The sequence below is a fragment of the Panthera uncia genome, chromosome C2 (genome assembly GCF_023721935.1).
Source record: "Panthera uncia isolate 11264 chromosome C2, Puncia_PCG_1.0, whole genome shotgun sequence".
NCBI lineage: Eukaryota > Metazoa > Chordata > Mammalia > Carnivora > Felidae > Panthera > Panthera uncia.
Window position 1 is genome coordinate 17,651,121 of NC_064810.1, and position 17,347 is coordinate 17,668,467.

General features: G+C 39.5%; 1 protein-coding gene and 1 long non-coding RNA gene across 5 annotated transcripts in view; one reads left to right on the forward strand and one right to left on the reverse strand.

Moving 5' to 3' along the window:
* Positions 1-10,832, forward strand: part of CYYR1 (cysteine and tyrosine rich 1) — a 107,246-nt gene extending 96,414 nt beyond the window's left edge. The window contains exon 4 of the mRNA XM_049629319.1: positions 5,236-10,832. Coding sequence (XP_049485276.1) covers positions 5,236-5,420 — 185 coding nt within the window. The 3' untranslated portion in view covers positions 5,421-10,832. The remainder of the gene's footprint in view (positions 1-5,235) is intronic.
* The window catches only part of LOC125921730 (uncharacterized), a 284,908-nt gene that overhangs the window by 52,656 nt on the left and 214,905 nt on the right, over positions 1-17,347 (reverse strand). The window lies entirely within an intron of this gene.

A 17,347-nucleotide genomic window follows, 5' to 3' on the forward strand; every position in this document is an offset into this window, starting at 1 on the left:
GTCATCTTTTTGGGAAGTGCATCTTAGGCCACTATTGAGAAAAAGTGGACAGGACTGGGTCCGTGTGGTGGGGATGGAAGCAGTGGAGAGGTCCTGCTGGGAGCTCTGTGGGCTTCTGCTCTGAGTATGGTTCAGGCAAATTGTGAGTAGTGGGATTTGGGAGACGATGGAGGAGAAGATTTTCTCCTAGCAATAATATTAGGAGTTATCTTTAAAAATAAGTTGTGAGCTGGAGCCCTGGGTGGCTCAGTCAGTTAGGCAGCCAACTTCAGCTCAGGTCACGGTCTTGTGATTCGTGAGTTTGAGCCCTGCATCGGCCTCTGTGATAACAGCTCAGAGCCTGGAGCCTGATTCAGATTCTGTCTCTCTCTCTCTCTCTCTGCTCTCCTTCACTCTCTCTCTCTCTCTCTCTCTCTCAAAAATAAATAAGCATTTTTAAAACATTAAAAATAAGTTGTAAGCGAACACTAAAGTATATTAAAAGATAAATTGAGGCATATTAAAACTTTAAGAGTTTATCTGAGCAAAAATTGATTTGAATCAGACAGCACCAACCAGAAGTTGTTAGGAGTACCCTGCCTTATATAGAGAAAGTGTGGAAGTGAAGAAATGCTCAGCTACAGCTTAAATCCTAGTTGGCTCTTTGTGATTGGTTGCCTTTTTGTAATTTTGAAGCATTTATAGGCTTACATCTTGGTTTGCTTACCGTGACAGTGGAGTCACCTCAGTGTAATGGGCTCCTTGTTTAATTAATTTCACAGGTGGTAATCATATTGCAATATATAAACATGTCAAATCAACATTTTGTACATCTCAAACTTACATGATGCTATATGTCAATTTATCTAGTAAGAAAAAATTTTTTTGAAACATGTTTTAAAAAAGTCATGAGATTCACCTGGCCTACCAGCTATTAAAACCATTTAAAATCAATAATAACTAAATGGGATATTAGTACAAAAATACATGCCTTGTTCATTGGAATAGAACAAATAGATTAAAATTTCACAAACAAAAGGAGAGACAACAAAGCAATGTGAAAAATGAGGATTAAGAAGGCACGTAGATAATTTGGCTTAGCCAAAAATTTTAAATTTAGAAAAAATAAACTTTGATGCAAATATACACCAAATCAAATAATACATAAATTTAAATGGAAAACCTCAGAAATAGTTTGGTTACGTATCAGATATCTGAAAGAGGAGATAAATGTCTAAGTTTAGAAACAACACAGAAGAGATAAAAAAAGATGAAGCATATATTTTAAGTACAAGTTTTCAACTGTGGTATGTCAAGGTAAAAAACTATAATTAATCATTTTGACAGTTATTTTTAGAAAAATACCTAGAAAAGATACACACTTCTGTATATTTGTTCATATCATATTATGTTAATTATGTCTTGATTCGAATTAAGATCCCACTTTTTAAATTACCAACCTAAAACAAACTAAAAATCACCCAATATAAACTACAAACAGCAAACAAGTTGTAGAACAATGTGAAATCCAGCTACTACCAAAGAAATGTAAAATAAAGAGCTATTGTTTTTACCATTAAATTACCAAAGTGTTAAGTGATAGCCAGTTAGTTGATTCTTGGAATTTGATTTTAACAAACTAAATCAAAATAATAATACAAAAAAAACCTATGTGTAGAAAGAAAGTCATCACTCCATTATTTATAATAATAAAAAATTGTTAATTTCAAAATAACTGAAGAGTCAGAATAATATGCAGACATTAACAATAAAGTTTATGAAGAATATGTAGTAGAATGAAAAAGACTATGTTATAATACAAAGTAAAAAAAAAAGCATATACATACCATTTTACATGACTACAAGGATATAAAAACCATAAATGACTAGAAGAGATTATATAAAGATAGTTGTTAAATCATGGCGACAAAATTATGGATGATTTTCCTGCTTCCAAATTTTTTAAAATAATGTTGTATATGTTTTGGTAACACTGTGCATCTTCCCCTTTACATTTGCTTTAGAGATGTTGGCCTGAGTGGATGAAAAGCATTATGTTTCTTCTATGAATTACATAACGTCTGTAAATTTTATAATATTGTAGAAAACTATAATGACATTAAGGATAAACAGCATAGGTGCACCTGGGTGGCTCAGTTGGTTAAGCATCTGACTTTAACTGAGGTCATGATCTCGCGATCAGTGAGTCCAGCACCGCATCGGGCTCCATGTTGGCAATGTGGAGCCTGCTTGGATCTCTCACTCTCTTCTCTCTCTCTGCCCCTCCCCTGCTTCTCCCCGTGGTTTCTCTTTCTCTCAAAATAAAATAGATAAATTTAAATTTTAAAAAAGGATAAATGGCATATTTTCCCTACTTAAATCATAGAATTGGAATATTGATTATGAAAGAATTTCAAAGGCACCATCCCTCCAGCTGCATCCATACATCTTTGAAAGATGATTGACCTTTAAGAACAAAACCTCTTAGAGTTAGTCAGGAATTTTCTAGAATTGATACCTTAAAAAGTTTTCTTCCTAGTGAAACCTTATTATCGCAAGAAGGAAAGATTATCACAGTCCACAGTTATACAAGTCTTATTTCAAAATATCTTCCAGTAGCTGGTATTATAAAAGATGTGCCATGTTTATTTCATGATGGACAGTCCTCAAAATATTGCTCTTCTGCATTATATGATAAAGTGATAAAGATATCACTTTATCAAAATTCAAAGGCTGTATGAGTAGAAAGCTATATGGCTCTAATCATGTCTTAAATTTTCATGTTCAACATGCAGCTGTATAAACCATAGGGAATCTCACTGAAATGTCCTCTGGCAGTTTTAATGCAGATGGCAAAACGTAAACACTTTGTTACATAAATAGACACTGTCACCGCTTCATGACAGAGAATGATGCAGAGTCAATCTGTAGAATCATTCTACGTGTGCTCCTCGAGCGGGAGGCAGGGAAACCTTCCGTATAAAAACAGCTTAGAACCACACGCTAATAAGAAACAGTTCAATGGGTATCCAGCTGTAACTTCCTGTTTTACATGGAGCCTGCATTTCTTGGCTTGGATGAAGTACATTATAAATCTCTTTGTCTCAGTCTTCCTAGATATAATGAAGCAAAGGAGTGGGTGTAATACAGCGGGAGTGTGTGCTTTCAGTCCACAGGAGTTGTTCCATTTTGGTATAGAAAACAAAGCTTGTGATAGCCCAGACTCCAAATGTTTAATTAAAGCAGGCTTAGAGAAGCTGTATACAGCTGTGTCCTCTGCCATGAGGCCTTGGCCCGTAGAGCCCACTAGACACTGGCAAAGCCTTTGCTCAGTAGAGCAGTCCTCAGAGGACATCCTGCCCAGTTCTGTGTCTCCATTTTCCTCTTTTCTCAGGTGACTCAATCCTGTGTCCTCACATCCCTGAGTACAGGCAGATCAGTAAGTGGTTCAAGTCACCAAGCTCTTGGTAAAGCAAGCCAAGTTAAAGGGATCCAGAAGAAACATTGTTCGTGTTGCATACAGGGTGAAGCCCTATGTTTGTGCACGCATATCAATCAGAACACTATCGTAATCTTATTGGTAAGAGCACAATTTAGAAGACTTTTTTTAAAGATTTTATTTCTAAGTAATCTCTGCACCCAACATGGTGCTCGAATCCACCACCTGAAGATCAAAAGTCACACGCTCCACCAACTGAGCCAGCCAGGTGTCCCTGGAAGATATTTTAGAAATAAGTTTATTGAAATGTTGCTTGTTCTTTTCTTCCATTGTAACGTTTTTTTGCATTATTATGCAAATGCCATGTTTTGCATTATTATGACAGTAGTCCTGTGATTTAGGCTACATTCATAGTAAGCCATTAAGGCATGTCAATTTCCAATTAGAATCATGATCGTGATGATCATCCAACCACTGCCAAATCATCAGAGGCGTTGCTCAGATGTTGCAGAATGATTGGTTCTTGAAGACATGGAGTACATAAGGGGTGCTTCTCTTCCAACCCTCGACACAGGATTGGCACACTACAAAATAGACATCCATACAGAGTCGTGATAAAGTGTGTTAAATGTGATTTAAAACACACTGACATATATTAACAATAAAAAATTAAGAAAATTTTTCAAATAATACTTAGAAAACGAAATTCTTCATTCCTATTCACAAACGTGCTTGCCTAAAGCGAGAAAAACCCTCACTTTTTTTCTTATTCCTATAATGGTTCCATGACCTTCTGAGTTGCAGGAGCCCAATAAAGGGTGCCCAATACCTGAACACCTTCTTTCACTCTCCATCTCTTTCTTCACCTACCCAGTCATCAAGTAAGCACTCAGCTGCTCAAGATCTCTTCTGATTTTTTCACTCAATGCCATGACTCCCTTACACTCTTTCACATATGCTATTACATCATTTCTCCTTTCCTTCTGCCCACTTCAATCCATATGGCTGAGACAATCACCTTCCCAAAGCATATTTACCAGCATATTAATATATATATATATATATATATATATATATATATATATATATATATCTGTTGTGCCTGGGTGGCTCTATCAATTGAGCGTCCAACTTCAGCTCAGGTCATGATCTCACGGTTTGTGAGTTCGAGCCCCACGTCAGGTTCTATGCTGACAGCTCAGAGCCTGGAGCCTGCTTCGGATTCTGTGTCTCCCTCCCTCTCTCTGCCCCTCCCCCACTTGTGCTCTGTCTCTCAAAAATAAATAAATGTAAAAAAATTTTTAAATATATATATTTATATATATTATAAATAAATATAAATATATATTTAAATATATATATAATATATATACATATATATTATATATATATATCTGGTAAATGCACATCACACACTCCTTATGTGATATTCAGAGCCCTCCATGATGATGCTACAATCGGATTCCTCAACACTTTTTCCCATTTCCACCCTCCACGTACTTTTTGCTTTCAACAAAAGTGTTCTGCTTCTGTGCTTTTGCTCAGTCTTGAATTAGCCCCTAGTCTTTAATTTATCTGCCCTTTCACATAATTCCAAGAAACTTCCCTAAGCAGCCAATTCTAAACATTTTGGCCAATGGCGCCATTTTTTATAGCACCTACCCTTTCATATACGTGCATCTTCAACCAAATAAAACTAAGATTTTTTTCAGACAAAAATTATGTCACCTCCCAAAGTGCTCAGTCCAGTGGCTGAAACATAGTAGACACTTAAGTATTTGCTAAATGTCTGACGCCCTTTACCTTTCCTTTTTCAGTGGCACCACCGCCCTATAGTTATGACCATGAGATGGAATACTGTGCCGACTTGCCGCCTCCCTACTCTCCCACCCCACAGGCTTCCGCGCAGCGTTCTCCACCCCCTCCTTATCCTGGAAATTCAAGAAAACAGTCCTTCTCCCAGAACAGAATATGTGCCAATCAGAGATCTTGCTTGGAATAAAAGGCTTGCTCTAAGGAATACATTTTTGGGTGAAACAATATGTCGAGTAGAATGTCCAGGCTAAGAAACACTGAGTTTTTATCCTTCTCTGAGCTGACCCCATCTGACGTACTGCTCGATTTGATGGTATCATATTTGAAGAGATGTACCAGTCAATGTAAGCACATTCAGAGAAGAGTAACAAGATAGACAAAACATCTGAAAATCATGTTGCTTAAGGAAATTGCAATACTCATCCTGGAAAAGAGAAGAATTAGGAAAGACAGGAGGACAGCCTGGACTACCTAAGGAGACAACTATATTCTGCATTGCTTTAAAAGTTGGAACAAGAATTATTCATTCTTTCGTTCATCAATAAATACTGTTCAAGTGCCTAAGAGCTCACTCTGTGTCTTCCACTGTTTGTGAAGCACTGGATGGAAGCTACAGGAACTTTGGTTTCTGGATGAGAACAAGGAACTTTGGTTTCAGTATAAGAAAGAGGAGTTGGAGCTTCCTTATTCACTAGATTGTTTTGTGAAGTTCTCTATTACCAAGACTTCAAACAGAATCTGTCTATCTGATAGAGACATGCTCTAGAAAGGACAGCTAAATCAAATGGTAGATGGATCCACTGGGCCCCAAACATTCTGTTCATGTTTTAGGCAAGAGTGAAGTAAGTCTCTATGCCTCCAAGAATTAAAACAACTGGAAGAGTTGAATCTTCTCTATTTAGTTTGACAGCTAAAACAGGATCAAAGGGACTCAACAGCTGCTTAAAGCCAAGTGCTAGCTACTGCTATCTAAAAATCATGTGACTTTAAGTAGTGTTTTATTATGAAAAAGGTTATTCCAACTGTGGGGGGGGGGAAACCATATTGAGTTCCACAAGCAACAAATACTTCTCTTCAGATTAAGAGATTAGAAGCCAAATATTCCCATGGGATTTTACATCAAGGAGTAGACTCGTAGAACTTGACAAAAAAGATATACAACAATTTACAAAAAGAAGAGAGGAAAATAAAATTTGGATTCTGTTCTGTGGAATTCCATTCATATGTAGCTTAGTCAAATTTGTTTCCCTTTTCTTTTGTAATACTTTAAAAACCTACTCCCTTGAAAAAGTTATACAGTTAATAGAAAGGTTATGATAGTGACACCAAACGGTTGCCTTTTGCCAAAATCCAAATGTTACGAAGTGCCTACCTTCAACTATAAAAGTTTTTACTAAATAATTCTAATGTGCCATATTTTGTTGCAAGTAACCTTAGCATTTATATTTTTATGTGGGTCCTTTCATGTTTTTAAAATTTACATTGACAAAATATTGGGGGAGAGGGATGTCACCAAGATGGTGACATACATCATTCCTGAATTTGCTCCCCCTCACAAGAAGAACAAGTAACAACTATCCAAAACCAGACACCACTGAGAGAATCCTAGAACACAGGAGTGAGGCTGAAGCACCCCCTGAACTTCAGAGACCAAGACAGACTGTAGTAGAGGGGTAAGAGAAGCGACTGCATGTTGACTGCATTGCCCCTCCCTCAGGACAGTGCAGCACCATGGGAAGAGATGTCTCCTGAGCCTCCAGTTCCTCCAGTGGAAAAGAGAACCCAAAGGAGGACTAACTGCCCCCCCCCACCCCAGGATGGTGGATCACTCTGTGGCAACCCCTACTCTGATCTCATACCACTGGATTGCAGGGCTCAGCCACTGTAAATATAACTGTGACAGAGAATGAGGAGGAGCTTGCAACAACCAGCCCATGGATGTTGGCAGACCAAGTTCATACTGGCAGTGCCCAAATAGTAATCTCAACCAGGGACTTTGCTCATCTGTAGAGCCAAGTTGGGAGCACATTCTGACCAGGGAACCCAGAGGGGTGCAGATCTGCCTTATTCACATCCTCAAACAAGAAGTTTGTCAGCCCTACAGCCCAGTTTTCTCACACCCAGGAAGGGTACTGAGTCACAGCACCACCAACTGTGGAGATTGCCTTCAGCCCCATCTGACCAGAAGGGCTAGAGACGACTCTTGGAAGCTGCGTGACCGAGTGACACTTGAGCTGAAAGAAGAGCAGACAGAGGTGATAGTTTGCAGAGCCAATGGCCTCATTTGGCCAGGGAACTTGTGGTGTGGGTCTGCTTGAGTTAAGGCAACAAAGAGCTGTACTGGTTTTAGAGCTGCTCCTCTTCTTGCATCCAGGCAGGGAATCTAATTCATAGCCTTGCTTATTGCTGAAGACAGCCTGCAGCCTATCTGAGCAGGGAGCTTAACCAGAGCACACAGGAAGCTGCACAGCCCATCTAACAGCCCTACATACCGTGGGACTCGAAGAGAGTGCAGCCCTTGGCTTCCTCCATCTGCAGAGCATCACCTGACAAGGGAATTCAGTGGACACTCAGGCCTGATTTGTGCCCCAAACAATGATTTGTATGGGTCCTGAGCCCTGGCTGCTGCCCTGCCAGAGCAGAGAAGCAGGTAAGATAGCTCCATCTACTACTGAATATAGACCCAGTCCCAAACATCTAGTAAGTCTGAGCAGAGAATAAGACAACAGAGGACCCCATCCTATAGCTTCATATGGATAGGGAACCAAGCCAGCAATCATATCCAAGTATTTTCAGCCAGTGGTAAACACACTCCATCCCTCTCTTCAGTGTTTGAATAGATGCCTTGCCCAAAGAAGTCCATAATAGCAGGTCCCACCTGCCCAAAGGCATTCCAACAGACACACCCACCTAAAATGAGCTGACTACTGAAGAGCTATCTCTGCCAAAACAAACCTGTAAAGTCTGGAAAAGGAGGTTAATTACTCAAAAGCTCAGGGCTACCTGGGTGGCTCAGTCAGCTAAGTGTCTGACTTCAGCTCAAGTCATGGTCTCACAGTTTGCAGGCTCAAGCCTCACGTCAGGCTCTGTGCTGATAGAAAGTGCCTAGAACCTGCTTCAGATTCTGTGTCTCCCTCTCTCTCTGCCCCTCTCCAACTCTCTCTCTCTCTCTCTCTCAAAAAATAAGTAAACATTAAAAAATTTTTTTTAATTACTCAAATGCTCAGATACCTATGCAAGAAATCAAGTCTCATGAAAAATCAGGTAAATACGTCACCACCAAAGGAAACAAATTAAGCCCCAGTGACTGACCCTAATGAAATGGAAATCTATAAACTATCAGACAAAAAATTCAGAATAATACTCCTAAGGAAGTTTAGTGAATGATGTGAAAGCAGAGACAGACAACTAAACAAAATTAGGAAAACAATGCAGGAACAAAAAGAGTTTGACAAAGAAATAGCAACCAGCAAAAAATCAAAACAAAAACAGAAATCCTGCAGTTAAAAGATACAATAACTGAACTGAAGAATTCAATAGAGAGTTTCAAAAGTAGACCTAAACATGCAGAGGATCAAATCAGCAACCTGAAGGATAGGGCATTGGAAATTACCCAGTCAAAGGAGAAAAATGAAATTAAAACGGCAAAGAAAACCCTATGGAAATTAAAGGATAATGAAAACCAACAATATTTGCATCATAAGAATTCCAAAGGAATAAAAGGAGAAAGGGACAGAGAGTCTATTTAGAGCAAAAATGGTTGAAAACTTACTGAACTTGGGGAGATAAATGGATATCTAGATCCATGAGGCCCAAAGGATCCCAAATAGGTTGAACCTAAGGGTATAGGGCTACTCTAAGAGACATTATAATTATATTGCCAAAAATAAAAGGCAAACAACAACAACATTTAATAGCACCAGGAGAAAAGAGAACTTACATACAAGGAACCCCCCATATGACTATTGGTGAATTTCTCAACAGAAACTCTTCAGGCCAGGAGAAAATGGGGTGACATACAAAATACTAAAAGAAAATAACTGTCAACAAAAATTCTATACCCAGAAAAGCTGTCCTTCAAAAATGAAGGAGGGATAAAGATTGTCCTGAACAAACAAAAGCTGAGGGGGGTCCATTACAACCAGACCTGTCTTGCAAGAAATGCTAAAGGGAGTTCTTTAACTCCCCTTATAATTAACATAAAAATAAAAACACAAAAAGGTAGCATGAATCTCACTGACAATGGCAAATATATAGTCACAATTGGATTATGCAATTTGGTAATAGTGATACACCATTCACAACTCTAGTTTAAAAATATTTTTTAAGAATGTAGCAAAAATAACCATAAATACAATAACCTGTTGTTATTTGCACCATATAAAAAAAACCATAAATTGTAACAACAATAATCCAAAATGTGAGAGGCAGAGGGGAGCCTAGGAGGCTCAGTTGGTTAAGCATCTGACTTTGGCTCAGGTTATGATCTCACGGCTGGTGAGTTTGAGCCCTGCATTGGGCTCTGTGCTGGCCGCTTGAAGCCTGGAGCCTGCTTCAGATTCTGTGTCTCCCTCTCTCTCTGCCCCTCCCTTGCTCGTGCTCTCTCTCTCAAAAATAAATAAACATTAAAATGTGAGGGGCCGAAATAAAAATGTAAAGTATAAAAATTCTATTTGTTATTAATAGGTTTAATATAGGTTTAAAATAGAGTGTTATAAGTTTAAGATATATTATGCATGCCTCATGGTAACCACAAGGGAAAATCTTGTAGTAATAACACAAGAGAACACAATAAATAAGTCAAACTATATTGATACAAAAAAAAAATCAAAAACACACACAAAAAAGACAGCAAGATAGGAAACAAGGAACAATGGATCTACAAAAGAATGAGAAAAAAATTAGCAAAATGGCAATAGTAAGCCCTTACCTATAAATAATTACAATAAATGTAAATGGATTATATTCTTCAATCAAAAGAATGGCAGAGCGGATAAAAAAATTCAACAATATCAGCCTTAAAAAAGACTCACTTTAACCTTAAATAAAAGACAAAAAAGGCAAGTATAGCTACACTTATATCAGACAAAATAAACTTTAAAAATAATAAAAAAAGAGTCAAAGAAGGTTATTATGTGATGATAAAGGAATCAATACATCAAGAAGATACACAATTGTAAATATTTAGGTGCCCAAGAGAAGAGCACTTTAATACATAAAGCAAAAACTAACAGGGTTAAAAGGAAAAATAAACAGTAATCCAATAATAGTTGGAAACTTTAATACCCCACTCTCAACAATGGATAGATCTTCCAGACAGAGAATCAATAAGGAAACAGTGGATTTGAACAACACTATAGAACAAATAGACCTAGCAGATGTACACAGAACATTCTGTCCAACAGCAGAATACACAATCTTCTCAAGAGCACCTAGAACATTTTCTAGGACAGACCATATGTTAGGCCACAAAACAGGCCAGCAAATTCAAGAAGACTGAACTCATACCAGTAGTGTGAAACTAGGAATCAGTAATAAGAGGAAAACTGGAAAATTCACAAACACATAGAAATTAACATTTTCCTGAGCAACCAGTGGGTCAAAGAAGAAATTAGAGGAGAAATAAAAGTTTATTGAGACAAATGAAAATGGAAACACAACACACCAGAACTTATGGGATGCAGCAAAAGCAGTTCTAAGAGAGAAGTTCATAACAATAAATGCCTACATGAGAAGTAAGAAAGTTCTCAAACAACCTAACTGTATGCCGTAAGGAATTAGAAAAAGAAGAACAAATTGACCCCAAGGTTTGCAGAAGAAAGGAAATAAGATCAGCACGGAAATAGAGAATAGAAAAACAATAGAAAAGATAAACCAACTAAGAGTTCTTCTTTGAAAAGATAGAATTGACAAAATCCTAGCCAGACCAACCAAGGAAATAAGAGAAAAAAATTAAACAAATCAACAAAATTACAAATAGGAAAAGAAACATTACAGCTATTACCATAGAAATTCAAAGGAACACAAGAGACTGTTAGAACATAAATTAGTGCAGCCACTATGGAAAATAATATGGAGGAATCATTAAAAAATTAAAAATAGAACTACCATATGATCCTGCAATTCTGCTCCTAAGAACATAACCAAAGATACTGAAAACACTACCTCAAAAAAGATATCTTGTACCCTCATATGAGTTCATAACAGCATTATTGACTATAGCTGAGACATGTAAACAGTCTAAGTATCCATCAATAGATGAATGGATAAGGAAGGTATGGGGTGTAGGGTGTTGTGTGTGTGTGTGTGTGCACAATGGAATGTCATCCAGCCATTAAAAAATGAAGAAATCCTACTATTTGGGACAACAACAATGGACCTTAAAAGTAATATGCTAAGTGAAATAAGACAAAAATAATCCTGTATGATCTCACTTATATGTGGAATCTTAAAACAGTAACAACTCATAGATAAAGAGCTCAGACTTGTGGTTTCCAAAGGTGGGAGGCGGGAAGAGGGGGGATAAGAGGAAGGTGGTCAAAAGCTATAAATTTCCAGTTTAAGATAAATAAGCACTAGGGATGTAATGTACAACATAATGACTAGAGCTAACACTGCTGTATGGTATATAGGAAAGGTGTTAAGAGAGTAAATTCCAAGAGTTGTCATCGTAAGAAGACAATTTTTTCTTTTATTCTTCTTTACTTTCCTTTTATCGTATCTAAATGAGAAGACGGATGTTAGTTAAACCTATTGTGGTAATCATTTTACAATATATGTAAATGAAACCTTCATGCTGTGTGCCTTAAACTTACACAGTGATGCATGTGAATTATTTCTCAATAAAACTGAACAACAAAACTGTGTATCACTTCTATTCATTGAAAGAACACTGTGATAATCATAACTTCCTAGTAGCTGGTTAGAAAGATCTTTATTACAAGTCTGCCTAAACACTGCACTGCATGCCTAAAAGAACACTGGGAGCAGATGATCAAATGTTTGTGTCATTTGGCAATTAAATCTAAAAAGTTTAATCCAACGTCATTATTATAATTTGGTGAAATCCCAAAATGACACTAAGAATTTTGCTGAATAAAATAATCAAAAGAAATGCCTTAAGGTTTAAAATTACAGTTCCGGTCCTCGTAGTTAGGAAACTTAGTAGTTAATATACGTAGCATATTTTTCTTTCAAATACATTGATCTGACTGAAATGCACTCTGTCAGTAAGATCTAAAAGCTGGATTTGTTTTGAATGTACTTGCTTGAGTCTTAGGCACTGACGATTTTCTGGCTTATAAGACACAAAGCATTCAAGAGCTCCAGCCTATTCTAGTGACTGAGATTTTAGCATAGTTTTAACAGTACATGTGCTTTATCTCTCTCCTGTAAGTGTGATCACATCCAATTACACTGCAGCTATGTGACTCAGTGCTGGGGTCTCTGTGACGTTCACAGTGTTGGTTGCAAATGAACCGTAAATTCCTTAGGAAAAATGGAGAGGAAAGGAGCAGCGGAAATTGAATTCTCATCATCTTCGCCATCAATAAACATTTACTGCGTACCTCCTGTGTTCTGCAAACATTACCCCCATAGGAGCCATTTCAGTCCGCACCATATCTCTTCTTTGAGTTGTTTTACGGCTACCCTTAAGGCTCAGCACAGGCCCAAAGACCTACAACCGATGACTATTTTTACTATTTGTTGTTAGTGTCACAAGAGCATAAAGGTGAACGTTACCAGTATAGACTTTTGGAGCTCAATGATATTTTCATAGATGATACATCTGAAAGGAAAACAGCATATAATGTGAAAGCTTTGAATTACGGTTGTTCAAAAACCAATGTGTGTGCTGTGGCCAGTGTCTGCAATATGCAATAAAGTGAAATGACTCATTATACCGAGGGTTATATTTTAATTGTCTTGTGTCCGTTTTGTTTCACCCTCCATTTCTGCTGATTTAGCCTCATTCTTTTGTACAGAAACACAGAGCTGAAGCCAGATAGACTTTATGTTGAATCCTGTCTCCTGCCTGTATTATTTGAGAGGGGCCACTTCATCTCTATGAAATTTAACTTTCTGCTCTGGAAAATGTAAATAATATAACGAGGTTCATCAGGTTTTGTGAAAATTGGATGATACACGCAAAATTCTAAGTATAGTGCCTGGCACATAGAAAATGTTCTCTAAATATTAACCAAAAATAAGTTAACAAAAGAATAACGTAAGGACAGCAGCCTCTGGAATCGTGCTGTCCAACACATTAGCCACCAGCTACATATGGTTAAATTTAAATAAATCAAATTTAAATTAGATGAAAAATTCTTTTTTTTTTTTTTTTTTGGAAAATTCACGTCTTCAGTCTCACTAACGCATTTCAAATGCTGTATAGCCTCAAGTGACCAGTGGCTACCACACTGGACAGTGCTGCTCTAGAAGAATCTAGGCAAAGTGCAGTGAGGTAGCAGGAAGGAGGTTATGAAGAAGGATACAGTCATCTCGTCCAGGAGAAACTGAGCTTTGCCAGCGAATGGTGACATCCTCCACAAATATGTGCAAAGAGGCCTTTGCTGTGGAAGTGAGGCTGGGGTCTGCAAGAAGCCCACTCGGTCTCTCCTCAGGGCCAGAAGCAGGGGAGGTATTGCAAGAGCTGAAGGGCTGAATCTAGAGGAGGGACCCTGGCCCAGGAGCTGGGGAGACAGAACCACAGGCCCTTCTCAAAGTCTACTCAGTTCTGCTGAACTGCCCCGCTCCACTGTGGAAGCCATTACAGGAGCATCCAGGGCCAAACGTATCTTCCTAAGGTGAGGCACTGAGGTGTGCTTTTCCATTATCTCATAATCTTGTTCCCACCACCAAATGAAAGCCGTGCTTACCATTCTTCCATTCTATTCCCAATCCGTCCCTGCTTAGCCAAACCCATTTTGCCAACTTTCGGCCGTAAGTGAGGTCAAGTCCAGGATGCATCAGACTATGTTGAGTCTGTCAAAATAGTGGAGAGCTGGGTGCTATTGCTTTATTTTTAACTTAATTAAAACACCCTAACACCACAATGCCAAAGTCATATGGTCACATAATCGCTTTCCAGATCCTCAATCTGAATGTGGTTGAAATGCGGTTTTAATTATAGGGCCAAGTTGCAAGGGAGAGAGCTGAACTTGTAAGGCCAGTGCTTTTCTGGTACGACCCCACTGTGTGGTATGACTCATTTCAAACCGCGTCAGGACCTCCAGAAACGAAAGCAACATAACTGGATTCAAAAAGACCTCCAGATGATTCTGATGTCCACCCTAATCCCCACCACACCCCTTGCCACTTACAATGGTTAAGGCAGAAGAAGGAATGAAGGCTTCAGAGTGAGAGATCGTGTTTTCTCTCACCTCCGTCGCCTTCTAGCTACGTGTTCCGAGCCGAGTAACTTGGTCTCCACAACCTTGGTTTTATCTAAAATATGGGAACACCACCACCTTTGCCAGGTTGTTGCCATGATTATAAACAGTATACAGAAAACAACTGTCATAAAGATTCTCTCTGGGGTTGGTGAAGTCCGACAGATACAAATATATATGCCAATTCTCTTTCCAATGCTTGTTCTCCCACTTCTGAGCCTTACCACTTCTGTGAGCAGATATAATAGTTATCCATTGCTGCGTAACAAACTACCTGAGAATTTACAACCTTGAAACAATGTTAACGATCTCAGTTTCTATAGGCCTGGAACCTGGGTATGGCTTAGCGGGGTCCTCTGCTCAGGGACTCCCACAGGTCACCTCCACGTGCACCTGATGAGGGCCTGCCTCCAAGCTCTTTCCTGTGCCTGGAGGACTCTGTTGACAGGCTTCTATTCCTGGCGGGCTTTTGGACTAAGGGCCCGATTTACTCACTGGCTGTTGGCCAGGGACCACCTGCAACTTGAAATATGTCTGCTTGCTTCCCCAGCGCGAGCAAGAAACGAGAGCCCTAAGGCGAAAGAACACGCTAGCAAAACATAGTGCCAACGAGAGGGGAGTCACAGAGTTAAACGCTAATCTTGGAACTGACATCCCATCACTTTTGCCACGTTCAGTTCCTTCGAATAAGGTCACCAGGTCAAGTCTGCACAAAAGAGAAGGAGATTACACAAGGGCACAAATACCAGGAGGTGAGAGCACTGGCTATCTTAGTAGTCAGCCTACCACAGGAGGGATATTTTTTCTCATCCTCTGTGGGTCCATTATGTGGAGTTTAGGCAATCTTTCCTAACAGGACTGTACTCCACAGCTGAAAGAATCACAGGGCCAAGCTTGGCTGTGATCAAATTGCTTTTAGTGAACTGACGGGGGCAGAAAGGAGCCGCGACGATCCCAGAGCCATGCTGACTGGGTGAGCGTTGCATTCCTAAGGAACACTGAACCGAGATCTACAACGTTTGTGTCTCTCCTGAACTTCATCTATGAGCTGCGATACAGCACATCGAATTTTGGCAGGGGAACAAAGTAAACCACGTACCACATACCTTATGGACAAGTCTTAACGTGGCCCCGGTTCTAACCTTTGTTTTAACTTCGTGCCAAGATATTTAATCTCCATTAAGAAGAGAATTCCCAGACGAGTTTCCAGATGAGTGTTCAGTGGACCAAGCTGCTACCTAACCTAATCTGGAATACCTTCACTAAACATGGGAAACAAATCTAAGGAAATGTTTGCAACCGCAGGAACGTGTGCTGGGGACTTTGCCTTCTCTGGATGCATTAAGAAATAAATGGTTTTAAAATGTTCAGCTAGACCCTTCGATTTTAACCTGTTTCAGCTCTGCTTTCCCTTTTCCCACCCAGCTTTGAGCAGCTTTCGAGTGTGTGCAGCCCGCCTCCTATTAGTGCAAAGGGGAGGCAGGGGGATCCCTTTCTGAATCACATTTGGTCATAGGCAATACGTGAATAAGAGATCTCATATTGTCTCCATGATCTGAAGGATGGATAGAACCAAGTGACCTGATTTTCCCATTTCTGTATCTCATTGTGAGTTAATGTCTCCATTATCACACAACCTGCACCTTATTTTCGTGGTGGACTGGGAAGAACGTGAAGGCAGTTCAGAAGAATTAAGTCGTTAAAGTCCAGTCCTTTCTGCTTTGTCTATGAAAATGCATTTGGAGACCACTCCCTGGGTCTCTCACCACTCCCTGAACACACAAGACAAACTTGCTTCTTTCTCTTCTTCTTTTTTTTTTTTAATGTTTATTTATTTTTGAGAGACAGAGAGTTTGAGCACGAACAAGGGAGGGGCAGAGAGAGAGAGAGAGAGAGAGAGAGAGAGAGAGAATCTGAAGCAGGCTTCAGGCTCTGAGCTGTCAGCACAGAGCCTGACGTGGGGCTCGAACTCACAAGCCGTGAGATCATGACCTGAGCCCAAGTCAGACTCCTAACAGACTGAGCCAACCAGGCACCCCCAAACTTGCTTCTTCAAAAGGCTTCTCACTTCTGTGGTCCCCCTGCTCATCTTCCCACATGTAGCAAAAGGGCTTATACTCTGGGAGGTGTGATGATTTCTCCCGTCAAAATTCACAGATTCCCACTTCTGCCCCTGCTTCTACCTAGTTTGTACCCTCCTTGTATCCCTTGTTACAGATTTGTTAAATGTCTGTTTTTAAGAATTAGAAGAGGGGCGCCTGGGTGGCTCAGTAGGTTAAGCTTCTGACTTCGGCTCAGGTCATGATCTCACAGTCCGTGGGTTTGAGCCCCGCGTCAGGCTCTGTGCTGACAGCTCAGAGCCCGGAGCCTGCTTCGGATCCTGTGTCTCCCTCTCCCTCCCTGCCTCTCCCCACTCATGCTCTGTCTCTCTCAAAAATAAATAAATATTAAATTTTTTTAAAAAAAGAACTAGAAGAAGAGAGTTTACAGTGAGTAGCATATTCTCAGTGGGGTCCGTAATCCAAGATAGGGGTCAGAGAACTGGCACAAAGGCTATAGTCTCAGTTTTTAATTGATGGTATACATCGATCCAGATGTAGCTGGATTGTGTCATTAAGTACGGTATTAACACATGTCACTCAAGCAAATGAACATGCTCCTCTTGACTGACTCACTTAGTGGGAACAAGACCACACACCAGTTTGGGAGCTGTGCTCTTATA